The sequence below is a fragment of the Ranitomeya imitator genome, chromosome 1 (assembly GCF_032444005.1).
Source record: "Ranitomeya imitator isolate aRanImi1 chromosome 1, aRanImi1.pri, whole genome shotgun sequence".
Taxonomy (NCBI): Eukaryota; Metazoa; Chordata; class Amphibia; order Anura; family Dendrobatidae; genus Ranitomeya; species Ranitomeya imitator.
The window spans coordinates 1,061,536,952-1,061,556,423 of record NC_091282.1 but is presented as its reverse complement, the minus strand read 5'-3'; the positions used below and the strand labels follow the sequence as shown (position 1 = coordinate 1,061,556,423).

The following is a 19,472-nucleotide window of genomic DNA, read 5'->3' as shown; positions in this document are numbered from 1 at the left end:
TGCTAAGTAATGACGGACGAACAGCGATTGCAGGGGTACATCCAGCTGCTGGAGGGCAGGTTGGCGGCTCTCGAGCATGCAACCTCAGCGGTGGATGTTACCGCAATAGCTGTTCAGGCTTCTAGCGTGGCTGCGGCAGCTTTACCCACTGCCATCTTTGTTCCGACCTTATCTCACCTCCCGCTGCCAGAGAAATACTCTGGTGACAGTAAATCCTGTAGAAGTGTCGTGAGCCAGTGTGGTATACACTTCGAGCTCCTGGCTGCACGTTTTCCCACAGAGCAGGCAAAGGTGGGATTCATAATTTCTCTGCTGTCGAACAGGGCATTGGAGTGGGCTACGCCGCTGTGGGAGCGCGGCGATCATGTGGTGCAGAGTGGTCCTCGGTTTTTGAGCACTGTGAAACAGGTCTTTTTAGGATCCCAAGTCATCCATGATACGGCGTTCCAACTGCTGGCATTGACTCAGGGTTCGTCCATGGTCAGCCATTTTGCTGTCCACTTCCGGACATTAGCGTCTGAGCTGGAATGGTCGGATAAGGCCCTTATCCCGGTATTTTGGAGAGGGCTGGCTGACCATGTGAAGGACGCTTTGGCCACTTGGGAGATTCCTGCCACACTGGAGGAGCTCATAGCTATATCAACCCGCATTGACCTTCGTTTTCACAAGCAAAGGTTGGAGCGAGCCCAGTGTAGGCAGAGGTTTCGGCTGGCTCCCACCTTTGCCAAACCTCAGGAATCTCCGGTCCAGGTGTCCGAGTCACATGAGGCCATAGAGGCGTTGCGTGCAGGATCTAAGTCCCAGTCCGCTTGTGCACCTATGGTCTGTCATGTTTGCCGGCAGTCAGGACATCTTGCCTCCAAGTGTTCTCAGCGGTTGGGGGAATGTCGGCGTCTAGTGGTAGTTGGAGGAGGTACACTAGACACGGAGATGTTTTCCTCTAAATTGTCCTTCAAGGGGATAATAACCATAGGCCCATCCACTCTTATGGTAGAGCTTTGCCTGGACTCCGGGCGGAAGGCAATTTCGTGTCATCTGCCTTCGCCCAGAGTCACGCAATACCCCTGGTGATGCTCGCCAAACCTGTGACCGTACGAGTGGTAAATGGGTCGACACTACCCTCACAGATTACACATCAGGCCATTCCATTCACTCTATCTATGTCTCCATCACATCAGGATAATATCTCCCTATTAGTCATTCCTGAGGGAATTGATGAGGTCCTGTTGGGGATACAATGGCTTCGCTATCATTCTCATATAGAGTGGTCCTCAGGGAAAATTTTGGGATGAAGTAAATCATGGAGGGCAAATTTCCAAAGGATGAGAGAGGATTTTGGTGCAATTAACTGGGACGATATCCTGAGACACACAAATACACAAAGAAAATGGGAGACGTTTATTAGCATCCTGGATAGGACCTGTTCACAGTATATACTGTATGGGAATAAACATACTAGAAATAGGAGGAAACCAATATGGCTAAATAGAGCTATAAGGGGTGTAATAAGTGACAAAAAGAAAGCATTTAGAGAATTAAAGGAAGTAGGTAGTGAGGAGGCATTAAATAAATACAAATAAATAAATCAATTATGTAAAAAGCAAATCAAGGCAGCAAAGATTGAGACAGAGAGACTCATTGCCAGAGAGAGTAAAAATAATCCCAAAATATTCTTTAACTACATAAATAGTAAGAAACTAAAAAATGATAGTGTTGGCCCCCTTAAAAATAGTCTGGGTGAAATAGTGGATGAGGATGAGGAAAAAGCCAATATGCTAAATAACTTTTTTTCATCAGTATTTACAAAAGAAAATCCCATGGCAGACAAAATGACCAGTGATAAAAATTCCCAATTAAATGTCACCTGCTTAACCCAGCAGGAAGTGTGGCGGTTTCTAAAAATCACTAAAATTGGCAAATCTCCGAGACCAGAGGGGATACACCCTCGAGTACTGCAGGAATTAAGTACAGTCATTGATAGACCATTATTTTTAATCTTTAAAGACTCAATAACAGGGTCTGTACCACAGGACTGGCGTATAGCAAATGTGGTGCCAATATTCAAAAAGGGGACAAAAACTGAACTCGGAAATTATAGGCCAGTAAGCTTAACCTCTACTGTGGGTAAAATCCTGGAGGGTATTCTAAGGGATGCTAGACTGGAGTATCTGAAGAGGAATAACCTCATGACCCAGTATCAGCACGGGTTTACTAGGGACCGTTCATGTCAGACTAATTTGATCAGTTTCTATGAAGAGGTAAGTTCCGGACTGGACCAAGGGAACCCAGTGGATGTAGTGTATATGGACTTTTCAGAAGCTTTTGATATGGTGCAACACAAAAGGTTGATACGTAAAATGAGAATAATGGGGATAGGAGAAAATATGTGTAAGTGGGTTGAGAGCTGGCTCAGAGATAGGAAACAAAGGGTGGTTATTAATGGAGCACACTCGGACTGGGTAGCGGTTAGCAGTGGGGTACCACAGGGGTCAGTATTAGGCCCTCTTCTTTTTAACATATTTATAAATGACCTTGTAGGGGGCATTCAGAGTAGAATTTCTATATTTGCAGATGACACTAAACTCTGCAGGGTAATCAATACAGGGGAGGACAATTTTATATTACAGGATGATTTATGTAAACTAGAAGCTTGGGCTGATAAATGGCAAATGAGCTTTAATGGGGATAAATGTAAGGTCATGCACTTGGGTAGAAGTAATAAGATGTATAGTTATGTGCTTAATTCTAAAACTCTGGGCAAAACCGTCAATGAAAAAGACCTGGGTGTATGGGTGGATAACAAACTCATATTCAGTGGCCAGTGTCAGGCAGCTGCTACAAAGGCAAATAAAATAATGGTATGCATTAAAAGAGTCATAGATGCTCATGAGGAGAACATAATTTTACCTCTATACAAGTCACTAGTTCGACCACACTTAGAATACTGTGCACAGTTCTGGTCTCCGGTGTATAAGAAAGACATAGCTGAACTGGAGCGGGTGCAGAGAAGAGCGACCAAGGTTATTAGAGGACTGGGGGTCTGCAATACCAAGATAGGTTATTACACTTAGGGCTATTTAGTTTGCAAAAACAAAGACTAAGGGGTGATCATATTTTAATGTATAAATATATGAGGGGACAGTACAGACAGACCTTTCTGATGATCTTTTTAATCATAGACCTGAAACAGGGACAAGGGGGCATCCTCTACGTCTGGAGGAAAAGAAGGTTTAAGCATAATAACAGACGCGGATTCTTTACTGTAAGAGCAGTGAGACTATGGAACTCTCTGCCGTATGATGTTGTAATGAGTGATTCATTACTTAAATTTAAAAGGGGACTGGATAGATTTCTGGAAAAGTATAATGTTACAGAGTATATACTGTACACTAGATTCCCTGATAGGACGTTGATCCAGGGAACTAGTCTGATTGCTGTATGTGGAGTCGGGAAGGAATTTTTTTCCCCAAGGTTGAGCTTACTCTTTGCCACATGGTTTTTTTTTGCTTTCCTCTGGATCAACATGTTAGGGCATGTTAGGTTAGGCTATGGGTTGAACTAGATGGACTTATAGTCTTCCTTCAACCTTAATAACTATGTAACTATGTGAAGGTAGATGTCAGAGGGGGTGCTTTCAGGTTACTTCTACAGAGGTACCCGCAGATCTTTCCTCTCTCCCCAAGCACTATTGGACCTATGCGGATGTGTTCTCCAAAAGGGCTGCGGAGACCCTTTCTCCTCACCACCCAAATGACTGTCCTATTGACCTCTTGCCTCATGCAGAGCATCCCCGGGGTCGAGTCTATCCGTTATCTCTCCCGGAGACGGAGGCAATGTCCCAGTACATTCAAGAGAATCTGGCAAGAGGATTCATTAGGAAGTCAGTGTCACCTGCAGGGGCTGGGTTCTTCTTCGTGCAGAAGAAGAATGGAGAACTACGTCCATGCATAGACTACAGGGGTCTTAACGCCATCACCATTAAGAATAAATACCCACTACCCCTGATATCTGAGCTTTTTGATAGGCTATGGGGAGCAAGGGTATTTACTAAGTTAGATCTGCGGGGTGCTTACAACCTGATTCGCATCCGTGAGGGGGACGAATGGAAGATGGCTTTTAACACCATGGATGGGCACTATGAATATCTGTTGATGCCCTTCGGGTTCTGTAATGCCCCAGCCGTTTTCCAAGACTTTATGAACAACATCTTCCGGGAGATGCTCACCACCTTGGTCGTAGTCTATGTGGATGATATTCTTATCTACTCTCCAGATATTGACTCCCATCGGAGAGATGTTCGCAACGTTTTTGACCTCTTACGGGCAAACTCCCTCTACGCCAAGTTGGAGAAGTGTGTGTTTGAGCAGGAGTCCTTGCCTTTCCTTGGCTATATCATCTCTGCCCAGGGATTGGCTATGGATCCTGCCAAGCTACAGGCTGTGATGGACTGGCAAGAACCCCAATTCTCTTAAAGCGGTGGAGCGCTTTATGGGGTACAGTAATTACTATCGCCAGTTCATTCCACACTTCTCAACTTTGGTAGCTCCGTTGGTTGCCCTCACCAAGAAGGGAGCAAATCCCAAGTTGTGGTTGGAGGAGGTCTCCAAGGCCTTTCTATTGATTAAGTCATACTACGCTAGTGCTCCCATCCTACATCGTCCCGATATAGATAAGCCATTCATTATTGAGGTGGATGCCTCATCCGTTGGTGCTGGAGCAGTCCTCTTTCAAAAGGATGCTCAAGGTCGGAAGTATCCTTGCTTCTTCTTCTCCAATACCTTTTCACCAGCGGAGAATTATTCCATCGGGGACTGGGAGTTGCTAGCCATGAAGTTGGCTTTCTCAGAGTGGAGACAACTCTTGGAGGGTGCTCGCTTTCCCTTCCAAGTGTTCACAGACCACAAGAACTTGGTGTACTTACAGACGGCCCAGCGGCTGAATTCTCGCCAGGCTAGATGGTCCCTGTTCTTCTTCCGGTTCCATTTTACTCTCCATTTTCTCTCCAGGAGAAGAACATTCGTGCCGATGCTCTCTCTCGCTCCGTAGTGTCATCTGAGGAGGAGGAGCCTCGGCTTATTGTCCCTTTTGAGAGCCTGGGAACTGTAGCTCCAGTGTCGCTAGAGTCTGTGCCCCCAGGCAAGACTTTCGTTCCATCTAATTTGCGACTGGAGGTTCTCACTCTGGCTCACTCGTCCAGGGTGGGTGGACATTGTGGGACCAAGAGGACATCTGAGCCTTTGGCGAGGACGTACTGGTGGCTGCATATGGCCCGTGACGTCGGGGACTATATTCGGGCGTGTGTCTCCTGCGCCAAGAATCGGTCTCCTCGGCAACGGCCTGCTGGGCAACTTTACCCCCTGCCGGTGGCAGACAGGCCCTGGGAGATGGTCAGGATGGATTTTGTGGTGGGCTTACCCAAGTCTTGTAACTGCACCATTATCTGGGTTGTCACCGATCATTACCCTAAGATGGTGCACTTGGTGCTGCTTCTGTTGTGAATTCTGTGGTCAAGCTCCCTCCTGTGGTCATGAGTGGTACTTCGGCTGTTTCTGTCTATGAGCTTCCGCTGGTATATGTGAGTGGGGCTGCAGCTTCTGAGTTTCCTTCCTCAGGTGACGAGGTTAAGTCGTTAGGTGCTGCTCTATTTAACTCCACCTAGTTCTTTGTTCCTGGCCTCCAGTCAATGTTCCAGTATTGGTCTTGCTCTCTCCTGGATTGTTCTTGTGGCCTGTCTGCCCTGCATAAGCTAAGTTCTGCTTGTGTTACTTTTGTTTGCTATATTTTCTGTCCAGCTTGCTATATTGGTTTTTCTTGCTTGCTGGAAGCTCTGAGACGCAGAGGGAGCACCTCCGTACCGTTAGTCGGTGCGGAGGGTCTTTTTGCCCCTCTGCGTGGTTGTTTGTAGGTTTTTGTGTTGACTGCTAAGCTATCTTTCCTATCCTCGGTCTATTCAGTAAGTCGGGCCTCACTTTGCTAAATCTATTTAATCTCTGTGTTTGTATTTTCATCTTAACTCACAGTCATTATATGTGGGGGGCTGCCTTTTCCTTTAAGGAATTTCTCTGAGGCAAGGTAGGCTTATTTTTCTATCTTCAGGGCTAGTTAGTTTCTCAGGCTGTGCCTAGTTGCATAGGGAGCGTTAGGCGCAATCCACGTCTACCTCTAGTGTGGTATGATAGGATTAGGGATTGCGGTCAGCAGAGTTTCCACGTCTCAGAGCTCGTCCTATGTTAGTAACTATCAGGTCACTTTGTGTGCTCTTAACCACTAGGTCCATTGTGGTTCTGAATCACCTGTTCATAACAGTACTGGAGGCCCAAAGTACTAATGCTTCTCAATAGAGGGAAAAGAGAAGTTCTGAGACCATTTTTTTTTCTTTGCACTGTGTTTTGTCTTTCTTTTCCCCTTTACATCAGGGTGGTTCAGAACACAGGTGTAGACATGGACATTCAAGGTCTGTCCTCTTTGATGGATAATCTCGCTATAAGTGTTCAGAACATTCAAGATTTAGTGGTTCAGAATCCTATGTTAGAACCTAAAATTCCTATTCCTGAGTTATTTTCTGGAGATAGAGCTAAGTTTCTGAATTTCAAAAATAATTGTAAACTATTTCTGGCTTTGAAACCCCGCTCCTCTGGTGACCCAGTTCAACAAGTAAAGATCATTATTTCTTTATTACGTGGCGACCCTCAAGACTGGGCATTTTCCCTTGCGCCAGGGGATCCGGCATTGCGTGATGTTGATGCGTTTTTCCTGGCGCTTGGATTGCTTTATGACGAACCTAATTCAGTGGATCAGGCAGAGAAAATCTTGCTGGCTCTGTGTCAGGGTCAGGATGAGGTAGAGATATATTGTCAGAAATTTAGGAAGTGGTCTGTGCTCACTCAATGGAATGAATGTGCTCTGGCAGCAATTTTCAGAAAGGGTCTCTCTGAAGCCCTTAAGGATGTCATGGTGGGATTTCCTATGCCTGCTGGTCTGAATGAGTCTATGTCTTTGGCCATTCAGATCGATCGACGCTTACGTGAGCGTAAAACTGTGCACCATTTGGCGGTATTATCTGAGCATAAACCTGAGCCTATGCAATGCAATAGGACTTTGACCAGAGCTGAACGGCAAGAACACAGACGACAGAATGGGCTGTGTTTTTACTGTGGTGATTCCACTCATGCTATCTCCGATTGTCCTAAGCGCACTGAGCGGTTCGCTAGCTCTGCTACCATTGGTATGGTACAGTCGAAATTTCTTTTGTCCGTTACTTTGATCTGCTCTTTGTCATCCTATTCTGTCATGGCATTTGTGGATTCAGGCGCTGCCCTGAATTTGATGGACTTGGAGTATGCTAGGCGCTGTGGGTTTTTCTTGGAGCCCTTGCAGTATCCTATTCCATTGAGAGGAATTGATGCTACGCCTTTGGCCAAGAATAAGCCTCAGTACTGGACCCAACTGACCATGTGCATGGGTCCTGCGCATCAGGAGGATATTCGCTTTTTGGTGTTGCATAATCTGCATGATGTGGTCGTGTTGGGGTTGCCATGGCTACAAGTCCATAACCCAGTATTGGATTGGAAATCAATGTCTGTGTCCAGCTGGGGTTGTCAGGGGGTACATGGTGATGTTCCATTTCTGTCTATTTAATCATCCACCCCTTCTGAGGTCCCAGAGTTCTTGTCGGATTACCGGGATGAATTTGATGAGCCCAAGTCCAGAGCCCTACCTCCGCATAGGGATTGTGATTGCGCTATCAATTTGATTCCTGGTAGTAATTTTCCTAAAGGTCTACTGTTTAATTTGTCTGTGCCTGAGCACGCCGCTATGCGGAGTTACGTAAAGGAATCCTTGGAGAAGGGTCATATTCGCCCGTCGTCGTCGCCATTGGGAGCAGGGTTCTTTTTTGTGGCCAAAAAGGATGGTTCGCTGAGACCTTGTATTGATTACCGCCATCTAAATAAAATCACGGTCAAATTTCAGTACCCCTTGCCGCTGCTGTCTGATTTGTTTGCTCGGATTAAGGGGGCTAGTTGGTTCACCAAGATAGATCTTCGTGGTGCGTATAATCTTGTGCGCATTAAACATGGCGATGAATGGAAAACAGCATTTAATACGCCCGAGGGCCATTTTGAGTACCTGGTTATGCCATTCGGGCTTTCTAATGCTCCATCAGTGTTTCAGTCCTTTATGCATGACATCTTCCGAGAGTACCTGGATAAATTCCTGATTGTATACTTGGATGATATTTTGGTCTTCTCGGATGATTGGGAGTCTCACGTGAGGCAGGTCAGAATGGTGTTCCAGGTCCTGCGTGCGAATTCTTTGTTTGTGAAGGGGTCAAAGTGTCTCTTTGGTGTTCGGAAGGTTTCATTTTTTCCCCTTTTACTATCGAGATGGACCCTGCTAAAGTTCAGGCCATTTATGATTGGACTCAGCCGACATCTCTGAAGAGTCTGCAAAAGTTCCTGGACTTTGCTAATTTTTATCGTCGCTTCATCAATAATTTTTCTAGTATTGCTAAACCGTTGACTGATTTAACCAAGAAGGGTGCTGATGTGGTCAATTGGTCTTCTGCTGCTGTGGAAGCTTTTCAAGAGTCGAAGCGTCGTTTTTCTTCTGCCCCTGTGTTGTGTCAACCAGATGTTTCGCTCCCGTTCCAGGTCGAGATTGATGCTTCTGAGATTAGAGCAGGGGCTGTTTTGTCGCAAAGAAGTTCTGATGGCTCAGTGATGAAACCATGCGCCTTCTTTTCCAGGAAGTTTTCGCCTGCTGAGCGTAATTATGATGTTGGCAATCGAGAGTTGCTGGCCATGAAGTGGGCATTCGAGGAGTGGCGTCATTGGCTTGAAGGAGCTAAGCATCGCGTGGTGGTCTTGACTGATCATAAGAACTTGACTTATCTCGAGTCTGCCAAACGGTTGAATCCTAGACAGGCTCGTTGGTCGCTGTTTTTCTCCCGTTTTGACTTTGTGGTTTCGTACGTTCCGGGCTCTAAAAATGTGATGGTGGATGCCATGTCTAGGAGTTTTGTGCCCGACTCTCCGGGTTTGTCTGAGCCGGCGGGTGTTCTCAAGGAGGGGGTAATTTTGTCTGCCATCTCCCCTGATTTGCGGCGGGTGCTGCAAAAATTTCAGGCTAATAGACCTGACCGTTGCCCAGCGGAGAAACTGTTTGTCCCTGATAAATGGTCGAGTAGAGTTATCTCTGAGGTTCATGGTTCGGTGTTGGCTGGTCATCCTGGAATCTTTGGTACCAGAGATTTGGTGGCTAGATCCTTTTGGTGGCCGTCTCTGTCGCGGGATGTGCGTTCATTTGTGCAGTCCTGTGGGATTTGTGCTCGGGCTAAGCCCTGCTGTTCTCGTGCCAGTGGGTTGCTTTTGCCCTTGCCAGTCCCAAAGAGGCCCTGGACACATATCTCTATGGATTTTATTTCGGATCTCCCCGTCTCTCAAAAAATGTCGGTCATTTGGGTTGTTTGTGATCGCTTCTCGAAGATGGTCCATTTGGTACCCTTATCTAAATTGCCTTCCTCCTCTGATTTGGTACCATTGTTCTTCCAGCATGTGGTTCGTTTACATGGCATTCCGGAGAACATCGTTTCTGACAGAGGTTCCCAGTTTGTTTCGAGGTTTTGGCGAGCCTTTTGTGCTAGGATGGGCATTGATTTATCTTTTTCCTCGGCTTTCCATCCTCAGACAAATGGCCAGACTGAACGAACCAATCAGACCTTGGAAACATATCTGAGATGTTTTGTTTCTGCCGATCATGATGATTGGGTGTCTTTTTTGCCTTTGGCTGAGTTCGCCCTTAATAATCGGGCCAGCTCGGCTACTTTGGTTTCGCCGTTTTTCTGCAATTCTGGTTTCCATCCTCGTTTCTCTTCAGGGCAGGTTGAGTCTTCTGACTGTCCTGGTGTGGATACTGTGGTGGATAGGTTGCAGCAGATTTGGACTCATGTGGTGGACAATTTGACATTGTCTCAGGAGAAGGCTCAACGTTTCGCTAACCGCAGGCGCTGTGTGGGTCCCCGACTTCGTGTTGGGGATTTGGTTTGGTTGTCATCTCGTTATATTCCTATGAAAGTTTCCTCTCCTAAGTTTAAGCCTCGTTTCATTGGTCCGTATAGAATTTCTGAGGTTCTTAATCCTGTGTCTTTTAGCTTGACCCTTCCAGCTTCTTTTTCCATCCATAACGTATTCCATAGGTCATTGTTGCGGAGATACGTGGCACCTGTGGTTCCATCCGTTGATCCTCCTGCCCCGGTTTTGGTTGAGGGGGAGTTGGAGTATATAGTGGAGAAGATTTTGGATTCTCGTATTTCGAGACGGAAACTTCAGTACCTGGTTAAGTGGAAGGGTTATGGTCAGGAAGATAATTCCTGGGTCTTTGCCTCTGATGTTCATGCTGCCGATCTGGTTCGTGCCTTTCATTTGGCTCATCCTGGTCGGCCTGGGGGCTCTGGTGAGGGTTCGGTGACCCCTCCTCAAGGGGGGGTACTGTTGTGAATTCTGTGGTCAAACTCCCTCCTGTGGTCATGAGTGGCACTTCGGCTGTTTCTGTCTATGAGCTTCCGCTGGTATATGTGAGTGGGGCTGCGGCTTCTGAGTTTCCTTCCTCAGGTGACGAGGTTAAGTCGTTAGGTGCTGCTCTATTTAACTCCACCTAGTTCTTTGTTCCTGGCCTCCAGTCAATGTTCCAGTATTGGTCTTGCTCTCTCCTGGATCGTTCTTGTGGCCTGTCTGCCCTGCATAAGCTAAGTTCTGCTTGTGTTACTTTTGTTTGCTATATTTTCTGTCCAGCTTGCTATATTGGTTTTTCTTCCTTGCTGGAAGCTCTGAGACGCAGAGGGAGCACCTCCGTACCGTTAGTCGGTGCAGAGGGTCTTTTTGCCCCTCTGCGTGGTTGTTTGTAGGTTTTTGTGTTGACCGCTAAGCTATCTTTCCTATCCTCGGTCTATTCAGTAAGTCGGGCCTCACTTTGCTAAATCTATTTAATCTCTGTGTTTGTATTTTCATCTTAACTCACAGTCATTATATGTGGGGGGCTGCCTTTTCCTTTGGGGAATTTCTCTGAGGCAAGGTAGGCTTATTTTTCTATCTTCAGGGCTAGTTAGTTTCTCAGGCTGTGCCGAGTTGCATAGGGAGCGTTAGGCGCAATCCACGGCTACCTCTAGTGTGGTATGATAGGATTAGGGATTGCGGTCAGCAGAGTTTCCACGTCTCAGAGCTCGTCCTATGTTAGTAGCTATCAGGTCACTTTGTGTGCTCTTAACCACTAGGTCCATTGTGGTTCTGAATCACCTGTTCATAACACGCTTCCATGGTTACTTTCTGCACGAGCCTTGGCGGCGTTGTTCATTAAACATATTTTCCGTTTACATGGCATGCCTGATAAAATTGACAGTGACCGGGGTCCCCAGTTCGCATCTCGGTTTTGGAGAGAGCTCTGTCGTTTACTCAGCATAGAACTAAATCTCTCCTCTGCATATCATCCCGAGATGAATGGGTTAGTAGAGAGAGCCAACCAGACTCTGGTGACATATTTGCAACATTCTGTCTCTGCTAGGCAGGATGACTGGGCATCTTTGCTACCTTGGGCAGAATTTGCTCTGAACAATGCCGTAGCCGATTCCACTGGGCAGACTCCTTTTCTCCTTAATTACGGCCAGCATCCACGTGTCCTTGTGCCCATGCCTGTGTCATCCACTGATTCCAGGGTGACAGACTGGGCAGTGGAGGCACGTGACATTTGGGACCGCACAACACAGGATGCCATTCGGGCTTCCAAGGAGAGAATGAGGGTTTCTGCCGATGCTCACCGGCGCCCCGCTCCGACCTTCGCTCCTGGCGACTTAGTGTGGCTCTCCGCCAGTAACATCAGGCTGCGAGTTGAGTCCACTAAGTTTGCGCCTCACTAAATTGGTCCTTTCAAGGTTCTGGAACAGGTTAACCCTGTGGTCTACTGTTTGGCTATTACTCCACGCCTTGGTATAACCGACACCTTCCATGTTTCCCTCTTAAAGCCCGTCTATATGTCCCGGTTTTCTGAGTCATCTGCTGGGACATCGGGTTTATCCATGGATGAGTACGAGGTGAATGCTATAATGGGTGCAAGGTAGTACATGGCAAAAAATACTATCTGGTGGACTGGAAGGGCCACAGCCCTGAGGGCAGAACCTGGGAATCTGTAGAGCACATTCGAGCTCCACTGCTCATTGCGGACTTTGAACATAGCGAGGCCCAGGGAGGGGGGCCCTAAGAGGGGGGTAATGTTAGGATTCGAGTTCCCACCGCTGCACAGGGGGAATCTTGAACCATATCTGCTGCGGTCTCTCATTCTGCATCAGCTGCAGTGGAGCCTGCTCAGCGGAGACGTCGGTCCCAGTGTCTTGCTCATTCTCACTCTGTGCAAAAGGGTTACTGCTGCTTTTCCTGCTTCTGCCATTGAAGCTAGTGCTGGGCAGCGGTGAGCAGACGCTTTTGGGACTAAGTCCTGCTTTTACCCTTCTGAGCATACCCAGGGCAAGATCTCCCGTTGGAGATCGAGGGTCACATGCTCAGACACTGCAGCAGATCCCATTGGTCCTCCAGGAAGGTCCTGAAGGTGCTCAACTTCTGTGGCATCCTCTTATTGGTCCTTCTAGGAAGGTCTTGTACATACTGCAGCTATAAAAGTTTTGCATGGCTGCACGGCCATGCGCTAGTATACAATTGTAATCGTGTGTGTGTTGATGAGTGCAAGTCGTTCCTTAAAAAACCCATCCCTTGTGTATGACTGTTCGCGTAAGGTGTATGGCTGCAATCTAGCACCCAGCTGAACTCACAGCGTTAACACACGAAACAGCGTCTACTGCTGTGACCGCCGGTACGGCGCCATGCACCAATAGAGCGCTTCTTTATCCCAAGTCTGGGTGATTAGTGGCGTTCGCCAGTACGGCACAGTTTGCACTCTCGTGCTATTTAATTATTAGTATTGTTACGTGCAGTACTGCGGCCCTGTGACCGCTTCTTTCACACAGGGTGAAGCTAATCTGTGTGTATCCTCATTGTACCGCCATATAGTCCGTCATTGCTTAGCAGCAGGTACCATCTCTGCACGGTGGACCCGGGCTGCGAACGCACCTTATTCCTTTTCTCTAATTATTTGGTGCGTTCCTCTAGCCCTAGCATCCTCTTGTCCCTCTTGGAACATGCGGTGAAAGAGGCCGCAACCAAGAAATTATGTTGTAAAAATCTCTTAAGAGTGTTTAAATGTGAAATTGCTGGTTTCCTGGGAGTCAACGTGGTGGGAGGAAGGAGGATCCAGGTGAGGATTAAGTTATCCAGTCAATTGGATGATGAGACTGGAATGTGTGGAACAGTGGCTGGTGCTGGCAAGCATGCTGGAAGCATTATCTGCTATCCAACCAACCACATGTTTGCACTGGTTTGGCTTCAGAAGTGGTGTCCCATTCCTCCCTGGATTGTGGGACAAGAAGCTATGTGCCATGGATGGGCGTGTTTTTGTGTTACATATCCTCGACGTCTGCGTGCATCATGAGCACATCCACTTCCCCATCCCTTACCACATGCCTTATGCATTTTCTAGTTGCTAGGTCTCTGGAAATCAAGTTTCCTTTATTAATTGAAAATAAATTTTGTACATGAACCAAAAAAATTGGCAAACTGTAGCAAGAAAAGCAGTTTTTAAAAATTTGAAATCACGGTAATTTTACACAGAGCAAGTTAAACTATATGGATGACTGTTGTCAACTTTTGGAACTAAAAATTTAGTCTACTCTAGCAGGCAAAGCGGTTTTTAAAAATATTAAAGCACCATAATTTTACAGACACCATGCTAAACTGTATGGATGACTAATTGAATCCAGAAAAAAAATTGGAAATGTTTTTGAAGTTTTGTATACCACCGTAATGTAACACTAAGTCGTGTGTTAAAGTCTATGCATGAGTAACTAAATCCAGAAAAAATAGAACTTTTTTTTCAGTTTTATATACCACTGTAATGTAGCACTAAAAACGTGAAACTTCATAGATGACTAATTGAATCCAGAAAACAATTTTGAAGTTTTTTGGAGTTCCATGTGCCTCTTTAATGTAGCACAAATTATGTTAAACTCTGTGGATCACTAATAGAATCCAGAATTTTTTTTAAACTTTTTTTGTTTTATATACCACCATATTGTAAAAGTAACCAAACTAAGCTCTGTGGATGACTAATTTCTGTAAAAAAAAAGTTGAACTTTATTGTTAGTTTTATATACCACCGTAGTGTAATACTAAGCACATTAAGCTTTATGGATGATAATATAGTAAATTTTTTCACCCGAAAAAAAAGAATGTGGTCTCATGCAGCAGCTAAATATTTAGCAACAGACTGAAAGGCCCTAAGCCCTGTCTATAAGCTGTATCCTGTCACTCTCCCTGTCCATGCAACTGTCCCTAACTGGCAAAATTAATAATCTACAGTATCTGATACAAACAGCAAAGCACATGATTAACCCTTACAAGGACTGTTAGTATGATGGTTCAGCATCAGCACCAGTATCCACACTAGAGGACTCTGATTAGTTAAACTCTACTCACACAGGTCTGGATAAATTTTCCTTCCTTACAATCACAACTGTCCCTGAACTGTGCAATGATGTCAGTGTGCCAAGAGTGGTGGCGCCTGTCCTTTTATAACCTTTGATGCAATGTGGCCATACAATTGCAGTAATTCCACTAGCAAGATGGCTACAGCATTACAGTGACTGGCAGGCAATCCCTGCATGCTTATTGGCTGTTTAAAGGGTTTGAGCTTCAAATCTAAGGACCAACCAATGCTTATCCAGTGCCGAGCATATTCGAGCACCGAGATACTGGAGAGATATCAGAGTATCACCAAGCATGTTTGCACATCGCTAATGAGTTTTTGGTGCTGATTTTTTATCTATTTGTATGTCATGTTCCAAACAAAGCTGCTTTGTTGTTAATACTAAGGGCAGCATGGTGGCTCAGTGGTGAGCACTGTTGCTTTGCAGCAATATGGTCATGTGCATTTTTTACCAGCGAATTTTCCTCATCTAATGCAATTTTATGTGAAAAATCTGCACAGAAAATGCAACGCAGTATCAAGAGAAATTAACATGATGTTGATTTGAAACATGCACTGCAGGTCAGTTTATGCTGAGTAAAAAAAAATCACAACGGACATGAGATTTCTGTAAATCCCAGCCACTTTGCTAGATCTGTAAGACGCTACATAGTTGATGCATCGAAAATATGCAGCATCAAAAATTCACTAAAAACTCATCATAGGCACGAAGCCTTATATCTTTTTTGGGTAGAACGTGAATTTAAAAACATCTTTTTATTTCCCTGGAATATTTCGAAAAGGTTGTAAAAAATCATATTTGATGCTTTAAATGAGAGTAACAAAAACAGTACCTATCTCGTATTTTATACTTAATTAGCTAGGTATTTTTACATGTGTGGTCCCTAATATATAATATTACATTCACATTGAAGCATATTTCTTTTTAAGGTCTTGGAATTGGAAATTTGTTCTACGTGTTTAATGAAGATGGCATCAAAGTAATCCAGCCCGTAGAATGTGAATATCAAAGACACATTAGGACCACAGAAAAAATTTTTGGAACCCAGGTAATTGCAATATAACCAGTAAATGTGTAATCAAACTAGTGTACGTTCATGATTATGTGCAAATGAAAAGTCATAAATGTAGATAATTTAAATACCATAAAAAATGCCATAAATTACTGAAAATGTGGCATACACAAGAAAATTGTAAGACTTCTCTTATAAATACAAGTAGATCTTTCATGGTGAAATGGCACAGATATTATCTTTTAACACAAGATTGCGATCATCAGGGATGCTGTAGTTAAAAATATAGAAGCATACACAGCTATACATAATCTAATACCTAGAAGAAAAAATGACAAATATTTCTTACATATTTACTTAAAATGTCTTATCCTTTTGTGCATACATCAGATTTTTTAATGAAATTATTTTTAATATTCAAATTATTTATTCACATTTATTTATTTTTAATATTAGCCAGATGTGAAGTAATGTCTGTTAGGTGTCGAGTTCCTGCTGCTGCACAAGGGGAATCTCGAACCATCTCCGCTGTGGTCTCCCATTCTCCTCCAGCCGCAGTGGAGTCTGCTCAGCAGAGATGTCAGTCCCAGTGTCTGGCTCGAGCTGATACTGTGCGGCTGGTTACTGCTGTTCTTCCTGGCTCAGCCATTGTAATCAGTACTGATCAGCGGCGAGCAGGCATCCCTGGGACTAAATCCTGCTGTTCTTCTTCTGAGCATGCACAAGGGATGACCTCTCATTGGAGGTTGGGGGTCACATGCTCAGGTCCGGTAGCAGCTCCTATTGGACCACATGGAAAGTCCTGGAGAGCTTTTGCTATAAAAGGTTCGCATGGCCGCACGGCCATGCGCTAGTATAAACTTATTATTGTGTGTGTGGATGTATGCCTGTCGATGGATGAAAGCTCCGAATCATTCCCATCCCTAGTGTTGTTGACTGTTTGCGAATGGTAAAAGCTATCTAGTGCCTGACAGAACTATCCCGCACAGTTAGCACACGATACAGCGTCTGATAGCAGTGACCGCCAGTACTGCGCCGGGTGCTAATAGAGTGCTTTCCTGACCCAAGTCTGGGTGGTTAGTGGCGTCCGCCAGAGCGGCACTGCACGCACTTTTGTGCACAAAATTATTAGTTGTGTTAATCTCTGACACCCCAGTAGCAGTGTCGAGCACAAGAGGTCTAGAGGAACTCTTTCCCTGAGTCTTGGGACAGAGTTATGTGACTGAGAAATATGGACAGTCCTGTTTGCTCCTTGCACCTTCGTGTACACCCGCAGCCCTAGAGGTGTGTCCTCACCCCACTAAGTGGGAAAATAAAAGGACTTTTAAACGCATCGCTTGGTGAGTGCCACTATTTCTTTTTCTTCATGTTTCTCATTATGGTTTACATTTTGGTTGAGCACTGCAGTGCGAGTTGAAACCACCACAGCTTCATGGTCACATGAGATATTGGCTTGTGCAGCATCTTGTCCTACCATCCATCGAATATCACCTTACCTAGTGCCATTCTATTTTTTTCTTTTTTGTAGAGAGTTATGTGACTCTTTGCTTGCGCTTTTTGTGCGGTACCGCGGCCCTGTAAAACAACAGGGTTCACTTCCTTCATACCGGGTGAAGCTAACCCGTGTGTGTATCCACATTATACTGCCATATAGTCCGTCATTACTCAGCAGCAGGTTCCATCGGCACCCCGCTCCGACCTTTGCTCCTGGTGATTTAGTGTGGCTCTCCGCCTGTAACATCAGGCTGTGAGTTGATTCCACAAAGTTTGCGCATCGCTACCTAGGTCCCTTCAAGGTCCTGGAACAGGTTAATCCTGCAGTCTACCGTCTGGCCCTTCCTCCACGCTTTGGCATCTCCGACATCTTTCATATGTCCCTCCTAAAGCCCGTTCACATGTCCCGGTTTTCCGAGTCATCTGCCGGGATATCGGGCTCATCCACGGATGAAACGAATACAAGGTGAATGCCATCATGGAGTGTAAGATGTACGTGGCAAAAAATTCTATTTGGTGGATTGGAAGGGTCATGTCCCATAGGACAGGTCCTGGGAGCCTGTTGGGCACATTCGGGCTCTGCAGCTCAATGCTGCCTTCAAGCGCGGGTGAGGCCCAAGGAGGGGGGCCCCTAGGAGGGGGGTAATGTTAGGTGTTGAGTTCCCACTGCTGCACAGTAGGAATCTCGAACCTGCTATCTAGCGCTTGACAGTGCTATCCCGCACAGCTAGCACACAATACAGCGTCTGATAGCAGTGACCACAAGTGTGGCGCTGTGCTCTAATAGATCGCTTTCCTGACCCAAGTCTGGATGGTTAGTGGTGTCCACCAGAGCAGCACTGCATGCACTCTTGTGCAGAAAATTATCAGTTCTCTTAATCTCTGACACCCCAGTAGCGGTGTTGAGCACAAGAGGTCTAGAAGAACTCTTTCCCTGAGTCTTGGGACAGAGTTCTGTGACTCTCTGCTTGCGCTCTTTGTGCGGTACCACGGCCCTGTGAAGCAGCATGTTCCATCTCTACACGGTGGACCCCGGGCTGTGAACACACTTTATACCATCCTTATAATTATTTGGTGCATTCCGCTAGCCCTAACAATGTCTTTCCCTATTATCAATTTTCAAGATACTTGTTTTTCTTTGGGAAATTATATGCATGTGAACAAGACAGTATAGCTTTTATTTTTTTTCCAACTTTTAACTTATTAGCGGAGTGGTGGTCCTACTCCCTGATTAAAAGTTGTCTATATAAGCACACCAATTTAGGGATCACAATGTAAGGTATTTTAAGCATTACATTATAGAAGAAATTCATAAAATTGTTTCCAGAAAAATGGGGTAGAAAGGTTAATATTATTGAAGGAACATGAAGTTGTGTTAAGGTTTTTTGACTTTTGGTCTGTTAATGTCATCTTCATCTACTCTTTTAAAATGTGGGAGCAGCTAAGTGGGGTGGACTAGAACAACAGCACAGGCCAAAAGAGTCACAAAAGAACGCACTGTAAGTGTGCACTGTACGGAGAGAACTAATGTTAGTTTCTGGTTCTCTCATTACTGACAGTGCGCTCTCTTTCCGCTTCATCACTTTTTATTACAGCCGGCAAGTAGTTGCACCATCATTGTGCATTGAAAAGGATAATGCACAGTGAAAACAGAGTTTGTGTGCAAATTGGCCACCGATGCATGCTCAGTAAGAGCAGGGACTAGCCCAGCATGCACTAGGAATTCTAAACAAAATGTCATCAACAAAATGCCATCAAATAGGAACTAGGTAAAACAGAGAGAACTTAGCGAGAGTACAGGGAGAATGGTAGCGCTTTTTTAATTAAGTATATTAGAAAAGCTATTCGATTTTTACAATAAATAGACATTTTTTATTAAAAATAATGTTAGTTTTGAACTACCCTTTTAAATTAGTCTCTATACATATTTTACTCCAAAACATACCATATATACCTCTTAATAATTCACCTTTAAGATTCTACATCTATGAAAACCAACAAGAGGGTTAATACGTATTTTATTAATTAAATCCTGATGCCTTTTGTGCTTTTAATTTTATCTGCTAATGGGCTTAATTGAAATGAGAAGACAGACCTTTTCATCTCGTTTCTATTTTTCTTTTTATCAAGAATAATTGTCCACAATCCAACTAAATTGCTTTATTCAAGGCCTCCAGTACAACCTATTTATCATATCCTCTTGAAATTAACCTTTTGGGCAATTCTGTTAATAAGTCCAAGGCAAACAAATTGTCCATAAGATACTCTAGGGAAGTTTAAACATGTAACGAGTGATATCTCGTATTACATAATATGGATTTAGTTGCAGTTTGTTTTCTAGAACTGCAAGAGTGCAATCCAAACTCCTTTGCTCTAATATTA

The 19,472-nt window shown here is 44.9% G+C and overlaps 1 protein-coding gene across 4 annotated transcripts in view; it reads left to right on the top strand.

The window, feature by feature from the left end:
- The window catches only part of FSTL5 (follistatin like 5), a 1,350,822-nt gene that overhangs the window by 1,221,620 nt on the left and 109,730 nt on the right, over positions 1–19,472 (top strand). For all 4 annotated transcript variants that reach the window (XM_069744171.1, XM_069744169.1, XM_069744172.1 and 1 more), the window contains one exon: positions 15,514–15,632. In XM_069744171.1, the coding sequence (XP_069600272.1) occupies positions 15,514–15,632 (119 nt within the window). The remainder of the gene's footprint in view (positions 1–15,513; positions 15,633–19,472) is intronic.